At 35.3% G+C, this 13,115-nt stretch overlaps 1 protein-coding gene across 27 annotated transcripts in view; it reads left to right on the forward strand.

Moving 5' to 3' along the window:
• The window catches only part of PHF21A (PHD finger protein 21A), a 194,100-nt gene that overhangs the window by 30,366 nt on the left and 150,619 nt on the right, over nt 1–13,115 (forward strand). For 16 of the 27 annotated variants that reach the window (XM_027114886.1, XM_027114900.1, XM_027114896.1 and 13 more), the window contains 5 exons: nt 171–211; nt 1,244–1,335; nt 1,569–1,680; nt 7,136–7,279; nt 11,407–11,439. In XM_027114886.1, the coding sequence (XP_026970687.1) occupies nt 7,226–7,279; nt 11,407–11,439 (87 nt within the window). In that variant the 5' untranslated portion in view covers nt 171–211; nt 1,244–1,335; nt 1,569–1,680; nt 7,136–7,225. The remainder of the gene's footprint in view (nt 1–170; nt 212–1,243; nt 1,336–1,568; nt 1,681–7,135; nt 7,280–11,406; nt 11,440–13,115) is intronic. The other 11 variants (XM_027114887.1, XM_027114902.1, XM_027114898.1 and 8 more) reach the window with 2 other exon arrangements.

Raw genomic sequence — 13,115 nt, forward strand, 5'->3', positions numbered from 1 at the left:
CTTGTTGTAAAAACTACCTATCTCTTTTTTTTTTCTTTTGGTTTTAAAACTTTGGACATTTTTCTGTGTGTGTGGTTTTTTTTGTTGTTGCTGTTAAAAATCAGCTTTTGATGACATGTCATAAATCTGTGTTTGTAGTCTAATTCCATTTTCCCCTTCTTCTGTTGTAGGGAGCAAGAGAGCTGAAGGAGAGCCAGTTTCCCCAAAATTGGTAAGTGCTTTCTTCAGGCAGCCATAGTGTGCCTGATGCTAGTTGGATAATAATTCAAATGTTCAGTAATTTTTATTTTTTATTTTTGCAAAAAAAGCTCTCTCCCAGAAATGAGAATGAGGCTTTGCTGTTTGTACTGAGTGAAAGTGAATTTTTGTCTAATTTCACGTAGCCAAATCTCAAATGCATTTGTGTTCCTAATAATACTGCTAGGCATGCATGTTCCTGCATTCAGTAACCTCTTAAAATGTAACGGTCCCCTTTGCGAAAAATGTCCTTAATGCAGTGGTTAGGGCTAAAAATTAAAAAATCAGGAAATTCAAACGTTAAGGTTCCCATTGTGTTTTGTATTACTTAATATGCGTTAAATTTGATGGCCTTAGTATATGTGCAAAATGGCTAGGTTAATGTAACTATGGGAACCTTGACTTTGAAATTTGGGACTCTTAAGCATGTATATTACTAAATTTAATGTTGAGTTGGCTTCATGTCTGATATTGCATTTTCAGTGTGTGTTGTTTTGTATAATTCTTGAAGAGGAAAAAAAAGAGAGAAATGTAGCAGTGTGGGGCATAGAGGCAAACACATTTTTTTCCTAGTATCAAGTTTAATGTCTACTTTAACAGCTTATAAATCATCACACTTAATCATTTCTTTGAATGTCTAATTCAGATTACACAGGGCAGTCCAGTGTCTAAAGACCAAACAAATATTAATCTTATTTGGAGAGCATGTATTATGATTAAAAAATTAAATTCAAACAAGATAACTGGAATAGGGTAGTCCCCTAATGCAAGACTACTCTTTTTTTTTTGTTTTAATTCTCTCTCATAGTAATTAATTTAGTGGGTGGAGTAGATATTTGGTTAAAGCTTCTTTTCATAATTATGGTCCTTGAGGTATCTCTTAACCTTTTGGGGACTGGGCTTTGAACGTGAAAGGGAGGCATTTGAACCAGTTAATCTTACATTTTACTACCATTTTATTCTACTTGCCTTTCTCTCATGGAACCACTTAAAATAAATAATCAAGACCCTACAGCCCTTTACTCTGAGATGCGATGGAATCGTAGATTCTTAAAGAAGAAGGGATGTTAAGGGCCTTCTCTTTCAGCCTTTTACCAGGTGTGGCAATTTCTCCTCTTATGTCCCTGGCATATTGTTATTTGGTTACATACTGAACACTACATTAAAAAAAACTGTAGCTCATATTTTCTGTAATGTATTCCGAGGAACTCTAGTTCCACAGAAATTAATCAATATTATTGGGGTGGGGCGGGGGTGGGGAAAATGTTCTGTGGTCAAATAATTTGGAAAATGCTGCTTTAAACAAAGTTAAACAGGTTTCTTTACTGCAGGACTTCTCAGAACCTTTAATATGCTAATGTGCATTGTGAATCTCCAAGAGGGGGATATGATATGCAGCATTCTTGAATACTTCTATTGACAGGGAGCCCACTACCTCATAAGGTAACCCATTCCTTTTTTGTACAGCTCTAATCCTTAGCTCTTCCTTACACTGATCTGAAATCTCTCTCCCATAACTTCCACTTCTCTTAAGTACTTATTGGTTATACTAAGACCACCACACCCTCTTATGTTATCCTTTGTGTAGTCATTATATATATGATTCTGGCCAGGCTTGTCTGGACTATTTTTTATCATTAAATAGCATTCTGGTAAATGTGGCAACCACTTCTAAAATCTCGACCTCATTGTCACTATGCTTCTATACTACTCTTCAGGCTCCTTCATTTTGAATTTCTATGAGTTTTTAAATATACTTCATCTTTCTTGTTGTTGGGTATGGTTGGGAAGATTTTAGTGCACATGCTTGATTTCTGTAAAGAAAGGCGAGAACTAGAAGAGTGTATGTGTGCCTACCAGGCCTGGGCCCAGGAAGCTGATGTAGAACCTGTATGTTAGAGTGAACACTGGTGGTAGGGAGAGGGGCAGGACACTGCAGCAGACCTGTGTAGGAGAGGGTGCTGTGGGGAAACCCTGACTCGACTGAAAATACCACACCCTTGTGTTGGAATGGTATGACTTGTGTAGGTGTTCCTTTTCTTTAGTGAGGGCCTGGCCCCCTTGCCCCCAAAATAACCAGAGAAAAGGAAGATACATATTTTATACCCAAAGACATCCATACATTCAGATACCATAAACCTAATTGTGTGTGTGTGTGTGTGCATATAAATTTATTTTAGTGGTTAGGAAACATCAGTCTTACTAGCTGAGGTGACTTTTGTCAACACCTGTAATAACAGGATTTGAGCATAGTAACCTTGCCAGATTCAGAGGGTGACCTCTAAAATCAAGCTCTTTGTGCAGCAGTGTTTTCTGTTGATCTGTAGAGTGTCACCAAAGAAATATCACCATGAAAATAAGAAAAACGTTACATTGTTTTTTAATGTCATTTTATTGATTCAAGTTAGTAAATGTTAGTTTTCAATAAGAGCTATTAAAATATTGTTTTTATTTTTGGCGTTTGTGATCATTTTTAGCACTAGTTAAAAGTTAAAGATACATTTTATGTCCTAGCACGTTAGATACATAGTAAGCAATAAGTATTTAGTACAGACTGAAACCTGATGTTTTAGTATTAGGCATCTGTCAAGTAAGGATACATAGATCTGTCAAGGCTTTCTACTTTTTCATATTTTAAAAACTTAATTAAACCTACTCTAAACACAATTTTGAGAGTATAGATCAAAAGTGGGGTCTTACACCAAGTAGATATATGGTATAGAGAACACTGAGTTGTTCATTTTTAAGGAATTCAGTCTGGGGGTACAATGTATTACAGACTTATTGTTAGTTAAAGAAACTTGGTTGGGGACTTCCCTGGTGGTCCAGTGGTAAAGAATCCACCTTCCAGTGCAGGGGACGAAGGTTGGATCCCTGGTTGGGAAACTAAAGATCCCATATGCCGCGGGGCAACTAAGCCCGTGCGCCACAACTACCGAGCTTGCGCGCCTCAATGAGAGAGCCTGCATGCCGAAAACTACAGCGCCCATGTGCTCTGGAGCCTGCGCACCACAACTAGAGAGAAGCCCACGTGTCGCAGTGAAAGATCCCACATGACTCAACGAAAATCTGCATTCTGCAACTAAGACCGGACGCAGAGAAAGAGAGAGAGAGAGGGAGGGAGGGAGGGAAGGAGGGAGGAAGGAAGGAAGAATTAAAAAAAAAGAAACTTGGTTGGTGAGTTGTTTTGATTGGAAAAAGCTTTGTATCAATTCAGGAACAGAGCAGTGATTTTTGGTAATAAATTCAGAATTAGAGCATTACTACATTATTAGAATCATAATGAAAGACCTAGAGGTCACATATCTCCAAGCAGAACTGTAACCAGAAAAAATAGTTAGAAGCCCCTTTCTTAGAGAATTTGAAAATAAGAAAGCCTACAGCCTTTCCAGCAATATGCTGTGTTGAGAAGTTGATATAAAAGTTTGTGTATGAATAAGAGTTAAATTAAGTATGTTAAGAATAGCATAGAATTTTACAGTTTACAAAGGACTTTTCATATAACTTCACCTAATTTAAACCTCATAGCAATTTTATGAAATAGGTGATACCGTTTCCATTTTCCTGATTTATAAGCAAACAAACCTAAAGTTGAGAGTGGTTGCACAGTGAGTGGAATCAGGTTTTTTTTTTGTTTTTTTTTGAGACAGTGAATGTTCTTTCTAGACATTACATCTGCCTTTTTTTAGTGGGATTTGATTATTTTGTTTGTTAGGTTTGTGGAGTTTTTATTTATGTTTTGGGGTTTTTGTTATTTGAAGCTGGGAGGTTATTAGGTGTCCCGTTCGTTTGTACAGTTTTCAATATAACGAACGTTGGTATTTTGTGTTCGGCACTTGTCTTCTCTGGTGATAGTATTTAGAGCTGATGGATGGTGAAAGGCATTGTACCTCAGTAAACTGTTTTAGGAGTCTGTTCATATTTATGTTGCAGCAGCTGATATTTATAACTTACTAGAATTGGTCGAAATATGTTAAATCATCTTTTTATAAATTTAGCAAATAATACCTTTTTTATAATGCTATAAACTGCCTCCAAATGGTCATCACGTGGTGGCTGCATGAGTTGTCTAAGCCCCCAAATATTTTTTAAAAGGATTCAACATGTGCTTGCCTTGTTTTTGTAGGCTATGAATATATATGTACACAACTTGTTCCTTTAGGCAGAAACCAGTCTCTTAAAACTGCTATTCAGAAAGAGACTTTTATGAAGAAAGATATCAAATGAATCTTCTAATCCTTCATAAGTTTTTTTATACTAAGTCACTACCTTTTTTAACCCTTCAGTTTTATCTTGAAATAAAATGAGTAATTGACATTTAGTGTCCTTGCCAAATAAAATTTTGTGCCTTTGTGTGTCTCTAATAAGCAGACAACAATCTGATGAAGGAAGTAAAAGCTGTCACCTCCTCAATGACTTGAGTTGCAGGCTTCTTATCCTGTGAGGCACTCTGACATTTGGAGCCTCCCGGTTAAACCCTGGTTTTACTTGTTCTTTTCCTGAACATTTTGTTTCATCAGTATAAAATTTTCTGATGTTTTATCTAGCAATTCTAAGTTAATTTTTGTTATTTAAAAATAAGTACATATTTTCCATGGAAAATATTGATACTCTGAAAAGAAGAAAGTAAATAACCCTGAGTGCTACTGCTCAGAGATAACTAATAGCAAATTATGAAAGTGCCACCTGACCTAAACTCTAGACAGCTCAGAGTATCACTGTTTTTACAAATCTTTGTCAGTTTGATAGACAAAAATGTGTCTTCTTAAATTTACATTTCTATGACTCTCTTGAAAATAGATGTTTTTCATGTTGGTCATTCTTATTTCTTCTGTGAGTTGCTTTTTCATAATTTAAAAAAATTAATTTGTAGTTAATTTGTAAGCACTCTGTAACTGTACAAATTATGTTAACCCTTTTTTGTGTATATTGTTAAGTTCTCCATGTTTTTAACCTGCTGTTTGTTTCCAGAGTTTATGAGTTGAGTTCAGCTTTGATATTATATGTTGCTACCAGTAAAATAAAATATGGCCTTTCTGTTGTTGAAAATACCCTTCAAGGTGATACTTAATTTGACAAAAATTATAAGGAATCATTTTTGGACACATTTTCTGATAGCCTTAAAACTAATTTAAGTACTGTTTTCAGGAAGAACTCTAATGCATACATAAGTCAGGAATTTGAGTAGGGAGAGTACTTTAATATTTAAAATTACAGTGACTGTATAGTTTTTTAACATTTGCTTTAGTGTATAGAATAAACTTACATGACAACAAAAGCCTTGGTCTAAATCAGTAACTTAATGATTCTGATATTTATGTAGTTCAAAACATTTTTTAAGGTAATAAATGTCTGAAAAACCTGGGTTTGTTCATCAAAATCACACTTTCCAAATTATCTCCCCTAAACATACTACGTCTATGAAAATTTTTGATTGACAATATCATTGTACCATAATAATGCGGAGGCTTTTCTAGCCTCCACAGATACAAGTTTGAAGGAATTTTACACTTTTGAAATTTATTATTTTTTAAAAAAAAGGTTAGAGTATTTTGATATTACATAACATAGTATACAAGCCCTAGGGGAGAGATTGCCAATGATGTTTTAAGCCTAGTGAGATTAAACAAATATAATGAAGATTAATATTCACACGATTACAGCCTGAAGTTAATGATTTCACTATAACTCTGTTAAATCAGGTTTTAAAGAATTTTTAAGAAAACTTAGGAATTTATCCATAGATAAATAATTTTTAGAAAGTATAAAGATTATGAATCTCATTGAATTGGCATAAGGAGTAACAGTTCTTCTAACTTCCTGATTGTTCCCTTCCTCAGTTTGTAAGAATGCTGGAAAGCTGCTCTAACTACAAGTTTTATAGGTACAAGGAAGAAAGGAGAAAGAAGTAAAGTTTAAATTTATTCAAGTAAACTTTTGCTTCAGGGACAGTACCTAAAATTATGTCTAAGGCCACGTTCAAGAAAAAAGAAAAAAAAATGAAAAGAAAAATTAGCCATTGAGTTAATTTAATTTGCAGTAGTGATGAGCAGAGCAGAATAGGAAGGTTCACATTCGCAAATCTAGACTTTTGACATTGTCTCCACCTGCATTTATACATGCAGCCGAAGAGATGCACCGGCAGGCTTGAAAAGAAGATGGTGATCATTGTATAGCTGGAAAAATCTGTTCTATTGCTAGACCCACATCATTTGTTGTGCACGATAGATTTATTTTTTAACATCCCTGTCATAACTTTGTGGAAAGCAGAGTTCATTGCAATGTGTTAAGTATTAATTTGTTAAATGTAAACCTTTAAATTATACCAGAATTGCCCCTGTTTTGAGTTGCTTTATTTTTTAAATAGAGTGAGAGGCCATCCAAATTGTGAGAGTACTCTGGCCTTCTTTAACCTCTGAGAGATCCTGAACTCTCCAGTTCACTCTGTGTGATGGTTAAAAATGTATGATCATGTTGTTATGTGTCTCTTTCTAAGAACAGCATGTCCTGGATGGTTGTCCTCTCCCCCTCTAGACTCCCAACGCATCCAGGACAGAAGAGGTCTTGTTCAGCTCTGTATCCTCAGAAAGTAGTATCTAGCGTGGTGCTGAGCGCCTAGTAAGTGCTTAGCTGTTTTCATGACCAGATTAAACACATTTTTTTTTTCATTTCTTACTTATCTGAAGTGTTTTCTAGAGGAATGCTCAGGGAATAAAACCCAGAAAGTTTTGGTGCCAATTCAGAAAAAACTACTCATTTTGGAAAGAAATCTGTTTGGGGAAAGTTTTTGCCCTGTGTTTAGTCGACGAAATATTTCGACTAATGTAATTTATTTTATCTAACGTATATTTCCTTTATACCCAACATAATGATCCAAAACATTTTATGATCTCTACAGCTGCAGTAAGAAGAGGAGTTTGTTATTTTAAACAGAGGCTGAAGAAACTATAGAATTAGCAGACATAAGAAAAAGTGGAGAAGGTAGAGGATGGAGTTGCAGACTCTACAGGAGGCTCTTAAAGTGGAAATTCAGGTTCACCAGGTATGTTGCATTCATGGCTTCTCCCGCATCATGTTATTAGTAATGGCTAAATTAGTAAACAGGCTATCTCTGATTTTTAGTAGAGTTTTTAATCGTTTTTCAGTCACTTGTCCAAGAGTCATGTTATTTGCCTTTTATTACTACTCAACAAACTCATTGGTAATATTTTTGAGAACTTTAATAAAATATTCCTGACTTCTCTTCCAGACAAAAGAACTAAAAATATTCTTTTCCATATAGCGAAGGTGTTAAAAAAAAAACCTCTCTTTTTTATCTGTTTTCTGGTTCATCTGAGGGACTTTGTTCGTGTGACTTAACTTGCATATTTTATTTGTTTATTTTTCTAAATTTACTTTATTGAAGTATAGTTGATTTACAATGTGTGAATTTCTGCTGTACATCAAAGTGATTCAGTTATGCATATATATATATATATATATATATACACATTCTTTTTCGTATTCTCTTTCATTATGGTTTATCATAGGATATTGAATATAGTTCCCTGTGTTAACGTGCATATTTTAAATAACAAGACATATTTAAATTGACTACCATGTATACTGAAGTTTTTACTCATATGTGATTTTGGGACATACTCCTCCTTCTCAAGAAATTTTGAGATGGCAGAGTTAATATTCTGCTTTTAGTTCATCCTCACAAGACGTGAACAAGTCAAAATAAGACTTTTCTTGGAAGACTCATGATCTAAATTGAACTAAATTACTAAAAATTAGAGTTCTTAAATATTACTTTTGTTTCATATTTTTAATTCAAGCATACCAATTTTATAAAAATTATAATTATGAAAAAATTTAATGTTTATTGTTTAAAAATCTAATTTAAATTTTAAAATTACATTTATGGACTCGAAAGGGATATAATATTCTTCCTAAAGTTATCACTCTCAATATTCACATTATTTTCCTGTATATCTAACTATTTTCTTAGCATAAAATTAATAGCTTTTATATTCATCCTTAATTATTATATAGCATTTTGTTTGTATGGTAATAAACATTTATTTATGTTTATCAGTGTTGGTTGATAGTCTTTTAACATATAAAGTATGTAAGATATTTCACTTCAGTTATATTTAGAATCCTTTCCTATTAAAAAAAGTTTAAGTATTAATAGTAGGGACTTCCTGGGTGGTCCAGTGGCTAAGACTCCACGTTTCCACTGCAGGGGGCACGGGTTTGATCCCTAGTCAGTGAACTAAGATCCCGCATGCTGCGCGGTGTGGCCCAAAAAAAAAAAAAAAAAAAAGTTTTAACAGTAAATCCAAGTGACATGCCTTGCTTGTAAATCTGATGCTGTTATTCTGATTGGATACATGGTAACCTACATGATCACTGATCATGACAAGTTCAGGGATGCCAGAAATGACATCAAAGTAAGCACTGGCTATTAGGCTGAGGCCAAAGTCAGATTGTACATTTGACTAAATATTGGGGCAGAAGCCACCCCTTCATCATTTCCACTTAGGGAAACTAGGGCTGAAAATGAGCTTACTGTATAGAAGGTATGTCCTGAAACTACCTGGTGTTGCTGTGGTAGAAGTATACTTTTGTTCTTTATGGACCGAGATGATTTAAAAAGTAGTGACGTACACGTGGTTGTTATTGAATGAATGTTTACATAATAATGGCCTGTGATGGGCATCTCATCTTTTTTGGGAAATTGCCTTTTTGATTATTCTTATGCAGATTTTTTAAACTTTTGGAGTATTTTTACTCTACATGGAACAGAGAATAGTATAAAGCAGAGGTTAGCAGACTTTTTGCAAAGGGCCAGAGGGTAAAGTATTTTATACTATGGGCATCATTTATGGTCTCTGTCACAACAACTCTGCTCTGCTGCTGTACACACAGGGCAGCCATAGACAATGTATAAATGGATGGGTGTGACTGTGTCCCAGTAAAACTTTATTTACAAAGGCAGGGTGCCTGGGGGCTGTAGTTTGCCAGCCCTTGGCTTAAACTATATTCTCATGAAAAATTGCTGCGTTCTTACAATAGAAAGTAACTTCACTTTGATAACACACAACGTCACTTAAAGTCACTAAGGATTTGGATGGTCTAGTTAAGTTGCCCAGCTTGTTCTGTCCTGCCTCTAATGGTCTGAAATGCAGCTTGCTTGATTATAGGTAGAAAAGTTGGCTTCTTTATTTCCTCCAGAGGCAGAGACTTACTTTGGTTATCAGTTTTTAAATTTCAGTGTCGTGGAGGAAAACCTTTTTCAGCTTTAAAAAGGCAACTTTAGTGTAGTACTCCACTCCCTGGTGGCAAAAGCAGAAAGGAAAATGAAGGACTTTTTTCATTGAAGAATGTGGCTAGCCTTTAGGCTGCATTAGTAAAAATGTATATGTATAAAACCTTATGTTTCTATTTCCGTGAGTTCTTGGAATGTGTGTTATTACTATTTTGTAGATGAAGACCAGGATATAGAAGAGTTACCACTGTCATATATGAAGTAGACTATAGTAACATATACCTTGTGTATTTGGAGGCCACATGGTTGGCAGTCTCAGCTATCCAAAATGTATACCTTAGCACCTGAAGTAAGGTTTTTGACAAGCTAGAATAAATGTTAGAAGTCACACAAGATTATACATTTTACTCAAGGGGGATTTCTTAGGCTATTCACTCATCTTAGAATTACTTCACTGAGTGTATCACAAAGCAGCTCAGAAGTAGCAAATTGGAATTGGGGTTCAGGGGCTCTTAGAGGGAAGCATAGTAATAGTAGCAAGATTTGCTAGCTGACTGCTTGGCATTAAGGAGTAGACTGAAAAACTCAAATGCAGGCACAGGAACTCTTTAGAACACAGCAGTTTGGGGCCTTTATTGTAAGGACCTTTTTGTATTGTTTGCAGAATAGTATATTGAGGTAATCATGCCTCTAAGTGTCATTAAATGCTGCTTTTTTTTCTATTTAATAAGGCAGATAAGTATACAATATATTTTAGAAAGGTTTTATTTTACGACTAAAAACTATTATTTATTTATTTATGACTGTGCTGGGTCTTCGTTGTGGCGTGTGGGTTCTTCATCGTGGCATGCGGGCTTCTCTAGTTGTGGCGTGTGGGCTCCAGAGTACGCGGGTTCAATAGTGCGGTGTGCAGGCTTAGTTGCCCCGCAGCTTGTGGGATCTTAGTTCCCCGACCAGGGATCGAACCCATGTCCCCTGCATTGGAAGGCGGATTCTTAATCACTGGACTACCAGGGAAGTCCCTATGACTAAAAACTTTAAAAGTGTCTTGTCACCCAAAGAGAGGGACAGATTTTTCAGCTATGTGAAAAATTCACTTGGAGAACAGCTTATTCCTAGATACTTTTAGGACTCAGCCTTCTGACATTCCTTTATGCTTCAAATCCTTCCATCCCTGGTTATTGTTACCTTTGGGCAGTGATGCTTTTGGAAGTTGGGTTAGGTCAGTTGACATCCATTTTTCTTTGTTTTTCATTTTTTGGACTTATGTGTTCCCTAGTAAAGGTCTTTCTCATTCAGTATTCTGGTAATACTCTCCTTCCCACAGGAACCCAGGTAGGTAGAATTTTGCATTACTGTTCCTTCGCTTCCTTACTCTCAAATACTGAGCATCACTGCTCCACTGAGTACATCCCCCCTCCCCCCACAGAGAGGACAGTGGCAGAGTCACATCTGACACTAGGCTCCTTTTGTGAACCAAACCCACAGACTCGCCAAATCTGTTTGCTGTATACAGACAGGCCTGTTTTTGTGTGGGAGCACCTTCTTTCCAGGACTTACTTGGGACTCTAGACAATGACAACCTTTAAAGGGATGTTTGGCTTTTGGAGCATTCAGCTTATTTAAATTGTCTTTTAAAAGCTCCCCTCCCCCAGCCCATCTCCAGATTTGTTTAAAGGCAGGAAGCTCTTCGTTTCAAATATAAAGCGATAGTTTGAATTTTTTTTTTATTATTAAGAGGAGTGTTTCATTAACTTTTTATATGGATCACAAAAGCTTTTGGTCTGTTCTGATTGTGGTATTGCTCGTTTTTTTGTGTGGGCTTAAAACTCTAGATTTTGGGGGCTGAGCCTGATTAGCCATAGTGAGTTCATATGTAGGACTGATGGCTCTTTTTCTCTTTTTATTATCAGAAACTGGTTGCTCAAATGAAGCAGGATCCACAGGTAAAATACTACTTTTATTCATTTAATTTTTAAATAAAAATAATTTAAAATAAAGTGACCATAAAATATTAAAATACAGGCAATACTTAGGTTTTAGAAATTATCTCATCTGTAACAGCAATTTTTTTTAGTACATTGGTCTTCATTTATAAGAATTAAGAAAGCTCCAGTCATTCTATTATAATATAGCTATTATTTCATCTTTGTTACTGTTATTTTGCTTGTATCTTATGCTAATTGCTTTGAATATTTTAGGAAAAAGAATTGAGAGTTAATACTCTTCATATAGCTTAAATTTCATTTCCACAAGCCCACTTACTCAAAATCAGAGCTTGCAAGGCTTTCTGTAATCTCAGAATTATTGAATATGGCCCAGAACCATTTTTATTTTCTCATAGTTTATAGTATAGAACATTTAAGTACTTAATCTCACTATGTTCAGAATAGAATTTTAGAATAATTTTTTTAAAGCATTTTTAAAAATTTCATTTTTGAAAGAGCCCTTAGAGAGGGTTTTAAAGAACCTTATATAGTAATTCATCAGGTGTTACCTTTTCTTTAAAGTCTCATAGGGGTTTTTGGCTCAGGCATTTTATTTTCTATCCCTGAAGAGAAATCTTCCTAAAAATTTATCTTGTCTTTAATTAGTATATTTATTGTTCAGGCAGTGTCTTTTGCAGCAATTAGACAGTGGGTCATAAGTGTGGAGAGTATTTATTCAGACATGCTCAGGATTTCTCCCTTGCATTTGTTTACTCATAATCTGTTCACAGAACACCTGCCTAGACCCATTGATGGTGGGGTGTGTGTGTGTGTATATGTATATTTGTATACGTACACACACATTTTTTTTTTTAGCTTGTTAAACATACCATACATGCCTCATTGTAAAGTTAAGTAAAAAAGCTTCTTGGATTAAAGAATGGTACTGAGGCAGATTGATTTTTAGAAGTGGGAAATAATATTCATTTCTACGAAGTTAGCCCCCAGTGGCTTAACTATTGTGTTTTTAACACAAACCATTGATTCTGAGAGCTGGCAGTGATATCCACTTAACTCTTGTTTGACAGTCCAACTTCTTTGAGAAGCTTCTCCATTTTAATTTTTTTAATATATATTATAATTTAAATTAGGTTTAGGGAACCAAGAGTCAGTAGACCTTAGATGAATAGACTCTTTTATATTTAATATGGTAACCTATGTTATCAGCAACTGAACTATTGTTAGAAAACTTCAGCATTTCTGATATAGCTGGCAGTCATGTAACAGAGCAATCTTAATGTGAAGAACCTGAGGGGGCAGTAAGTTGCTGGACAGGCTTGTGGGTGATCTCATTAGAGAGGTCTTATTTCACATGCTGTCACAAAAAAGACCACATGGAGTAAACGTGAAGGGGAGGATGTATGCTCGGACCCTGTCAGAAGACCTGGCAGGATGAATTGAAAGAATTGCATGTGAAAGGACGAAGGAAAAGTAGTCTCTCATTGGGGTGGTATTCAATCTGCTAGTGATCCTGTTACATTAAGCTTTTGAAAACTTTAATTTTGGATTTTTCTCTCATGTGAGTACAAGACAAGCACGCTCAGTGTATCTCATTTAAAAGAGTATTCTTTTCTGATTCCTAACATTTTAGAACTGAGAAGTTGCCCTGGTAGTCAGTATGTTAATTTGAATGA

The sequence above is a fragment of the Aethalodelphis obliquidens genome, unplaced genomic scaffold, assembly GCF_003676395.1.
Source record: "Aethalodelphis obliquidens isolate GAN/ISIS:26980383/991018 unplaced genomic scaffold, ASM367639v1 scaffold14, whole genome shotgun sequence".
Taxonomy (NCBI): Eukaryota; Metazoa; Chordata; class Mammalia; order Artiodactyla; family Delphinidae; genus Aethalodelphis; species Aethalodelphis obliquidens.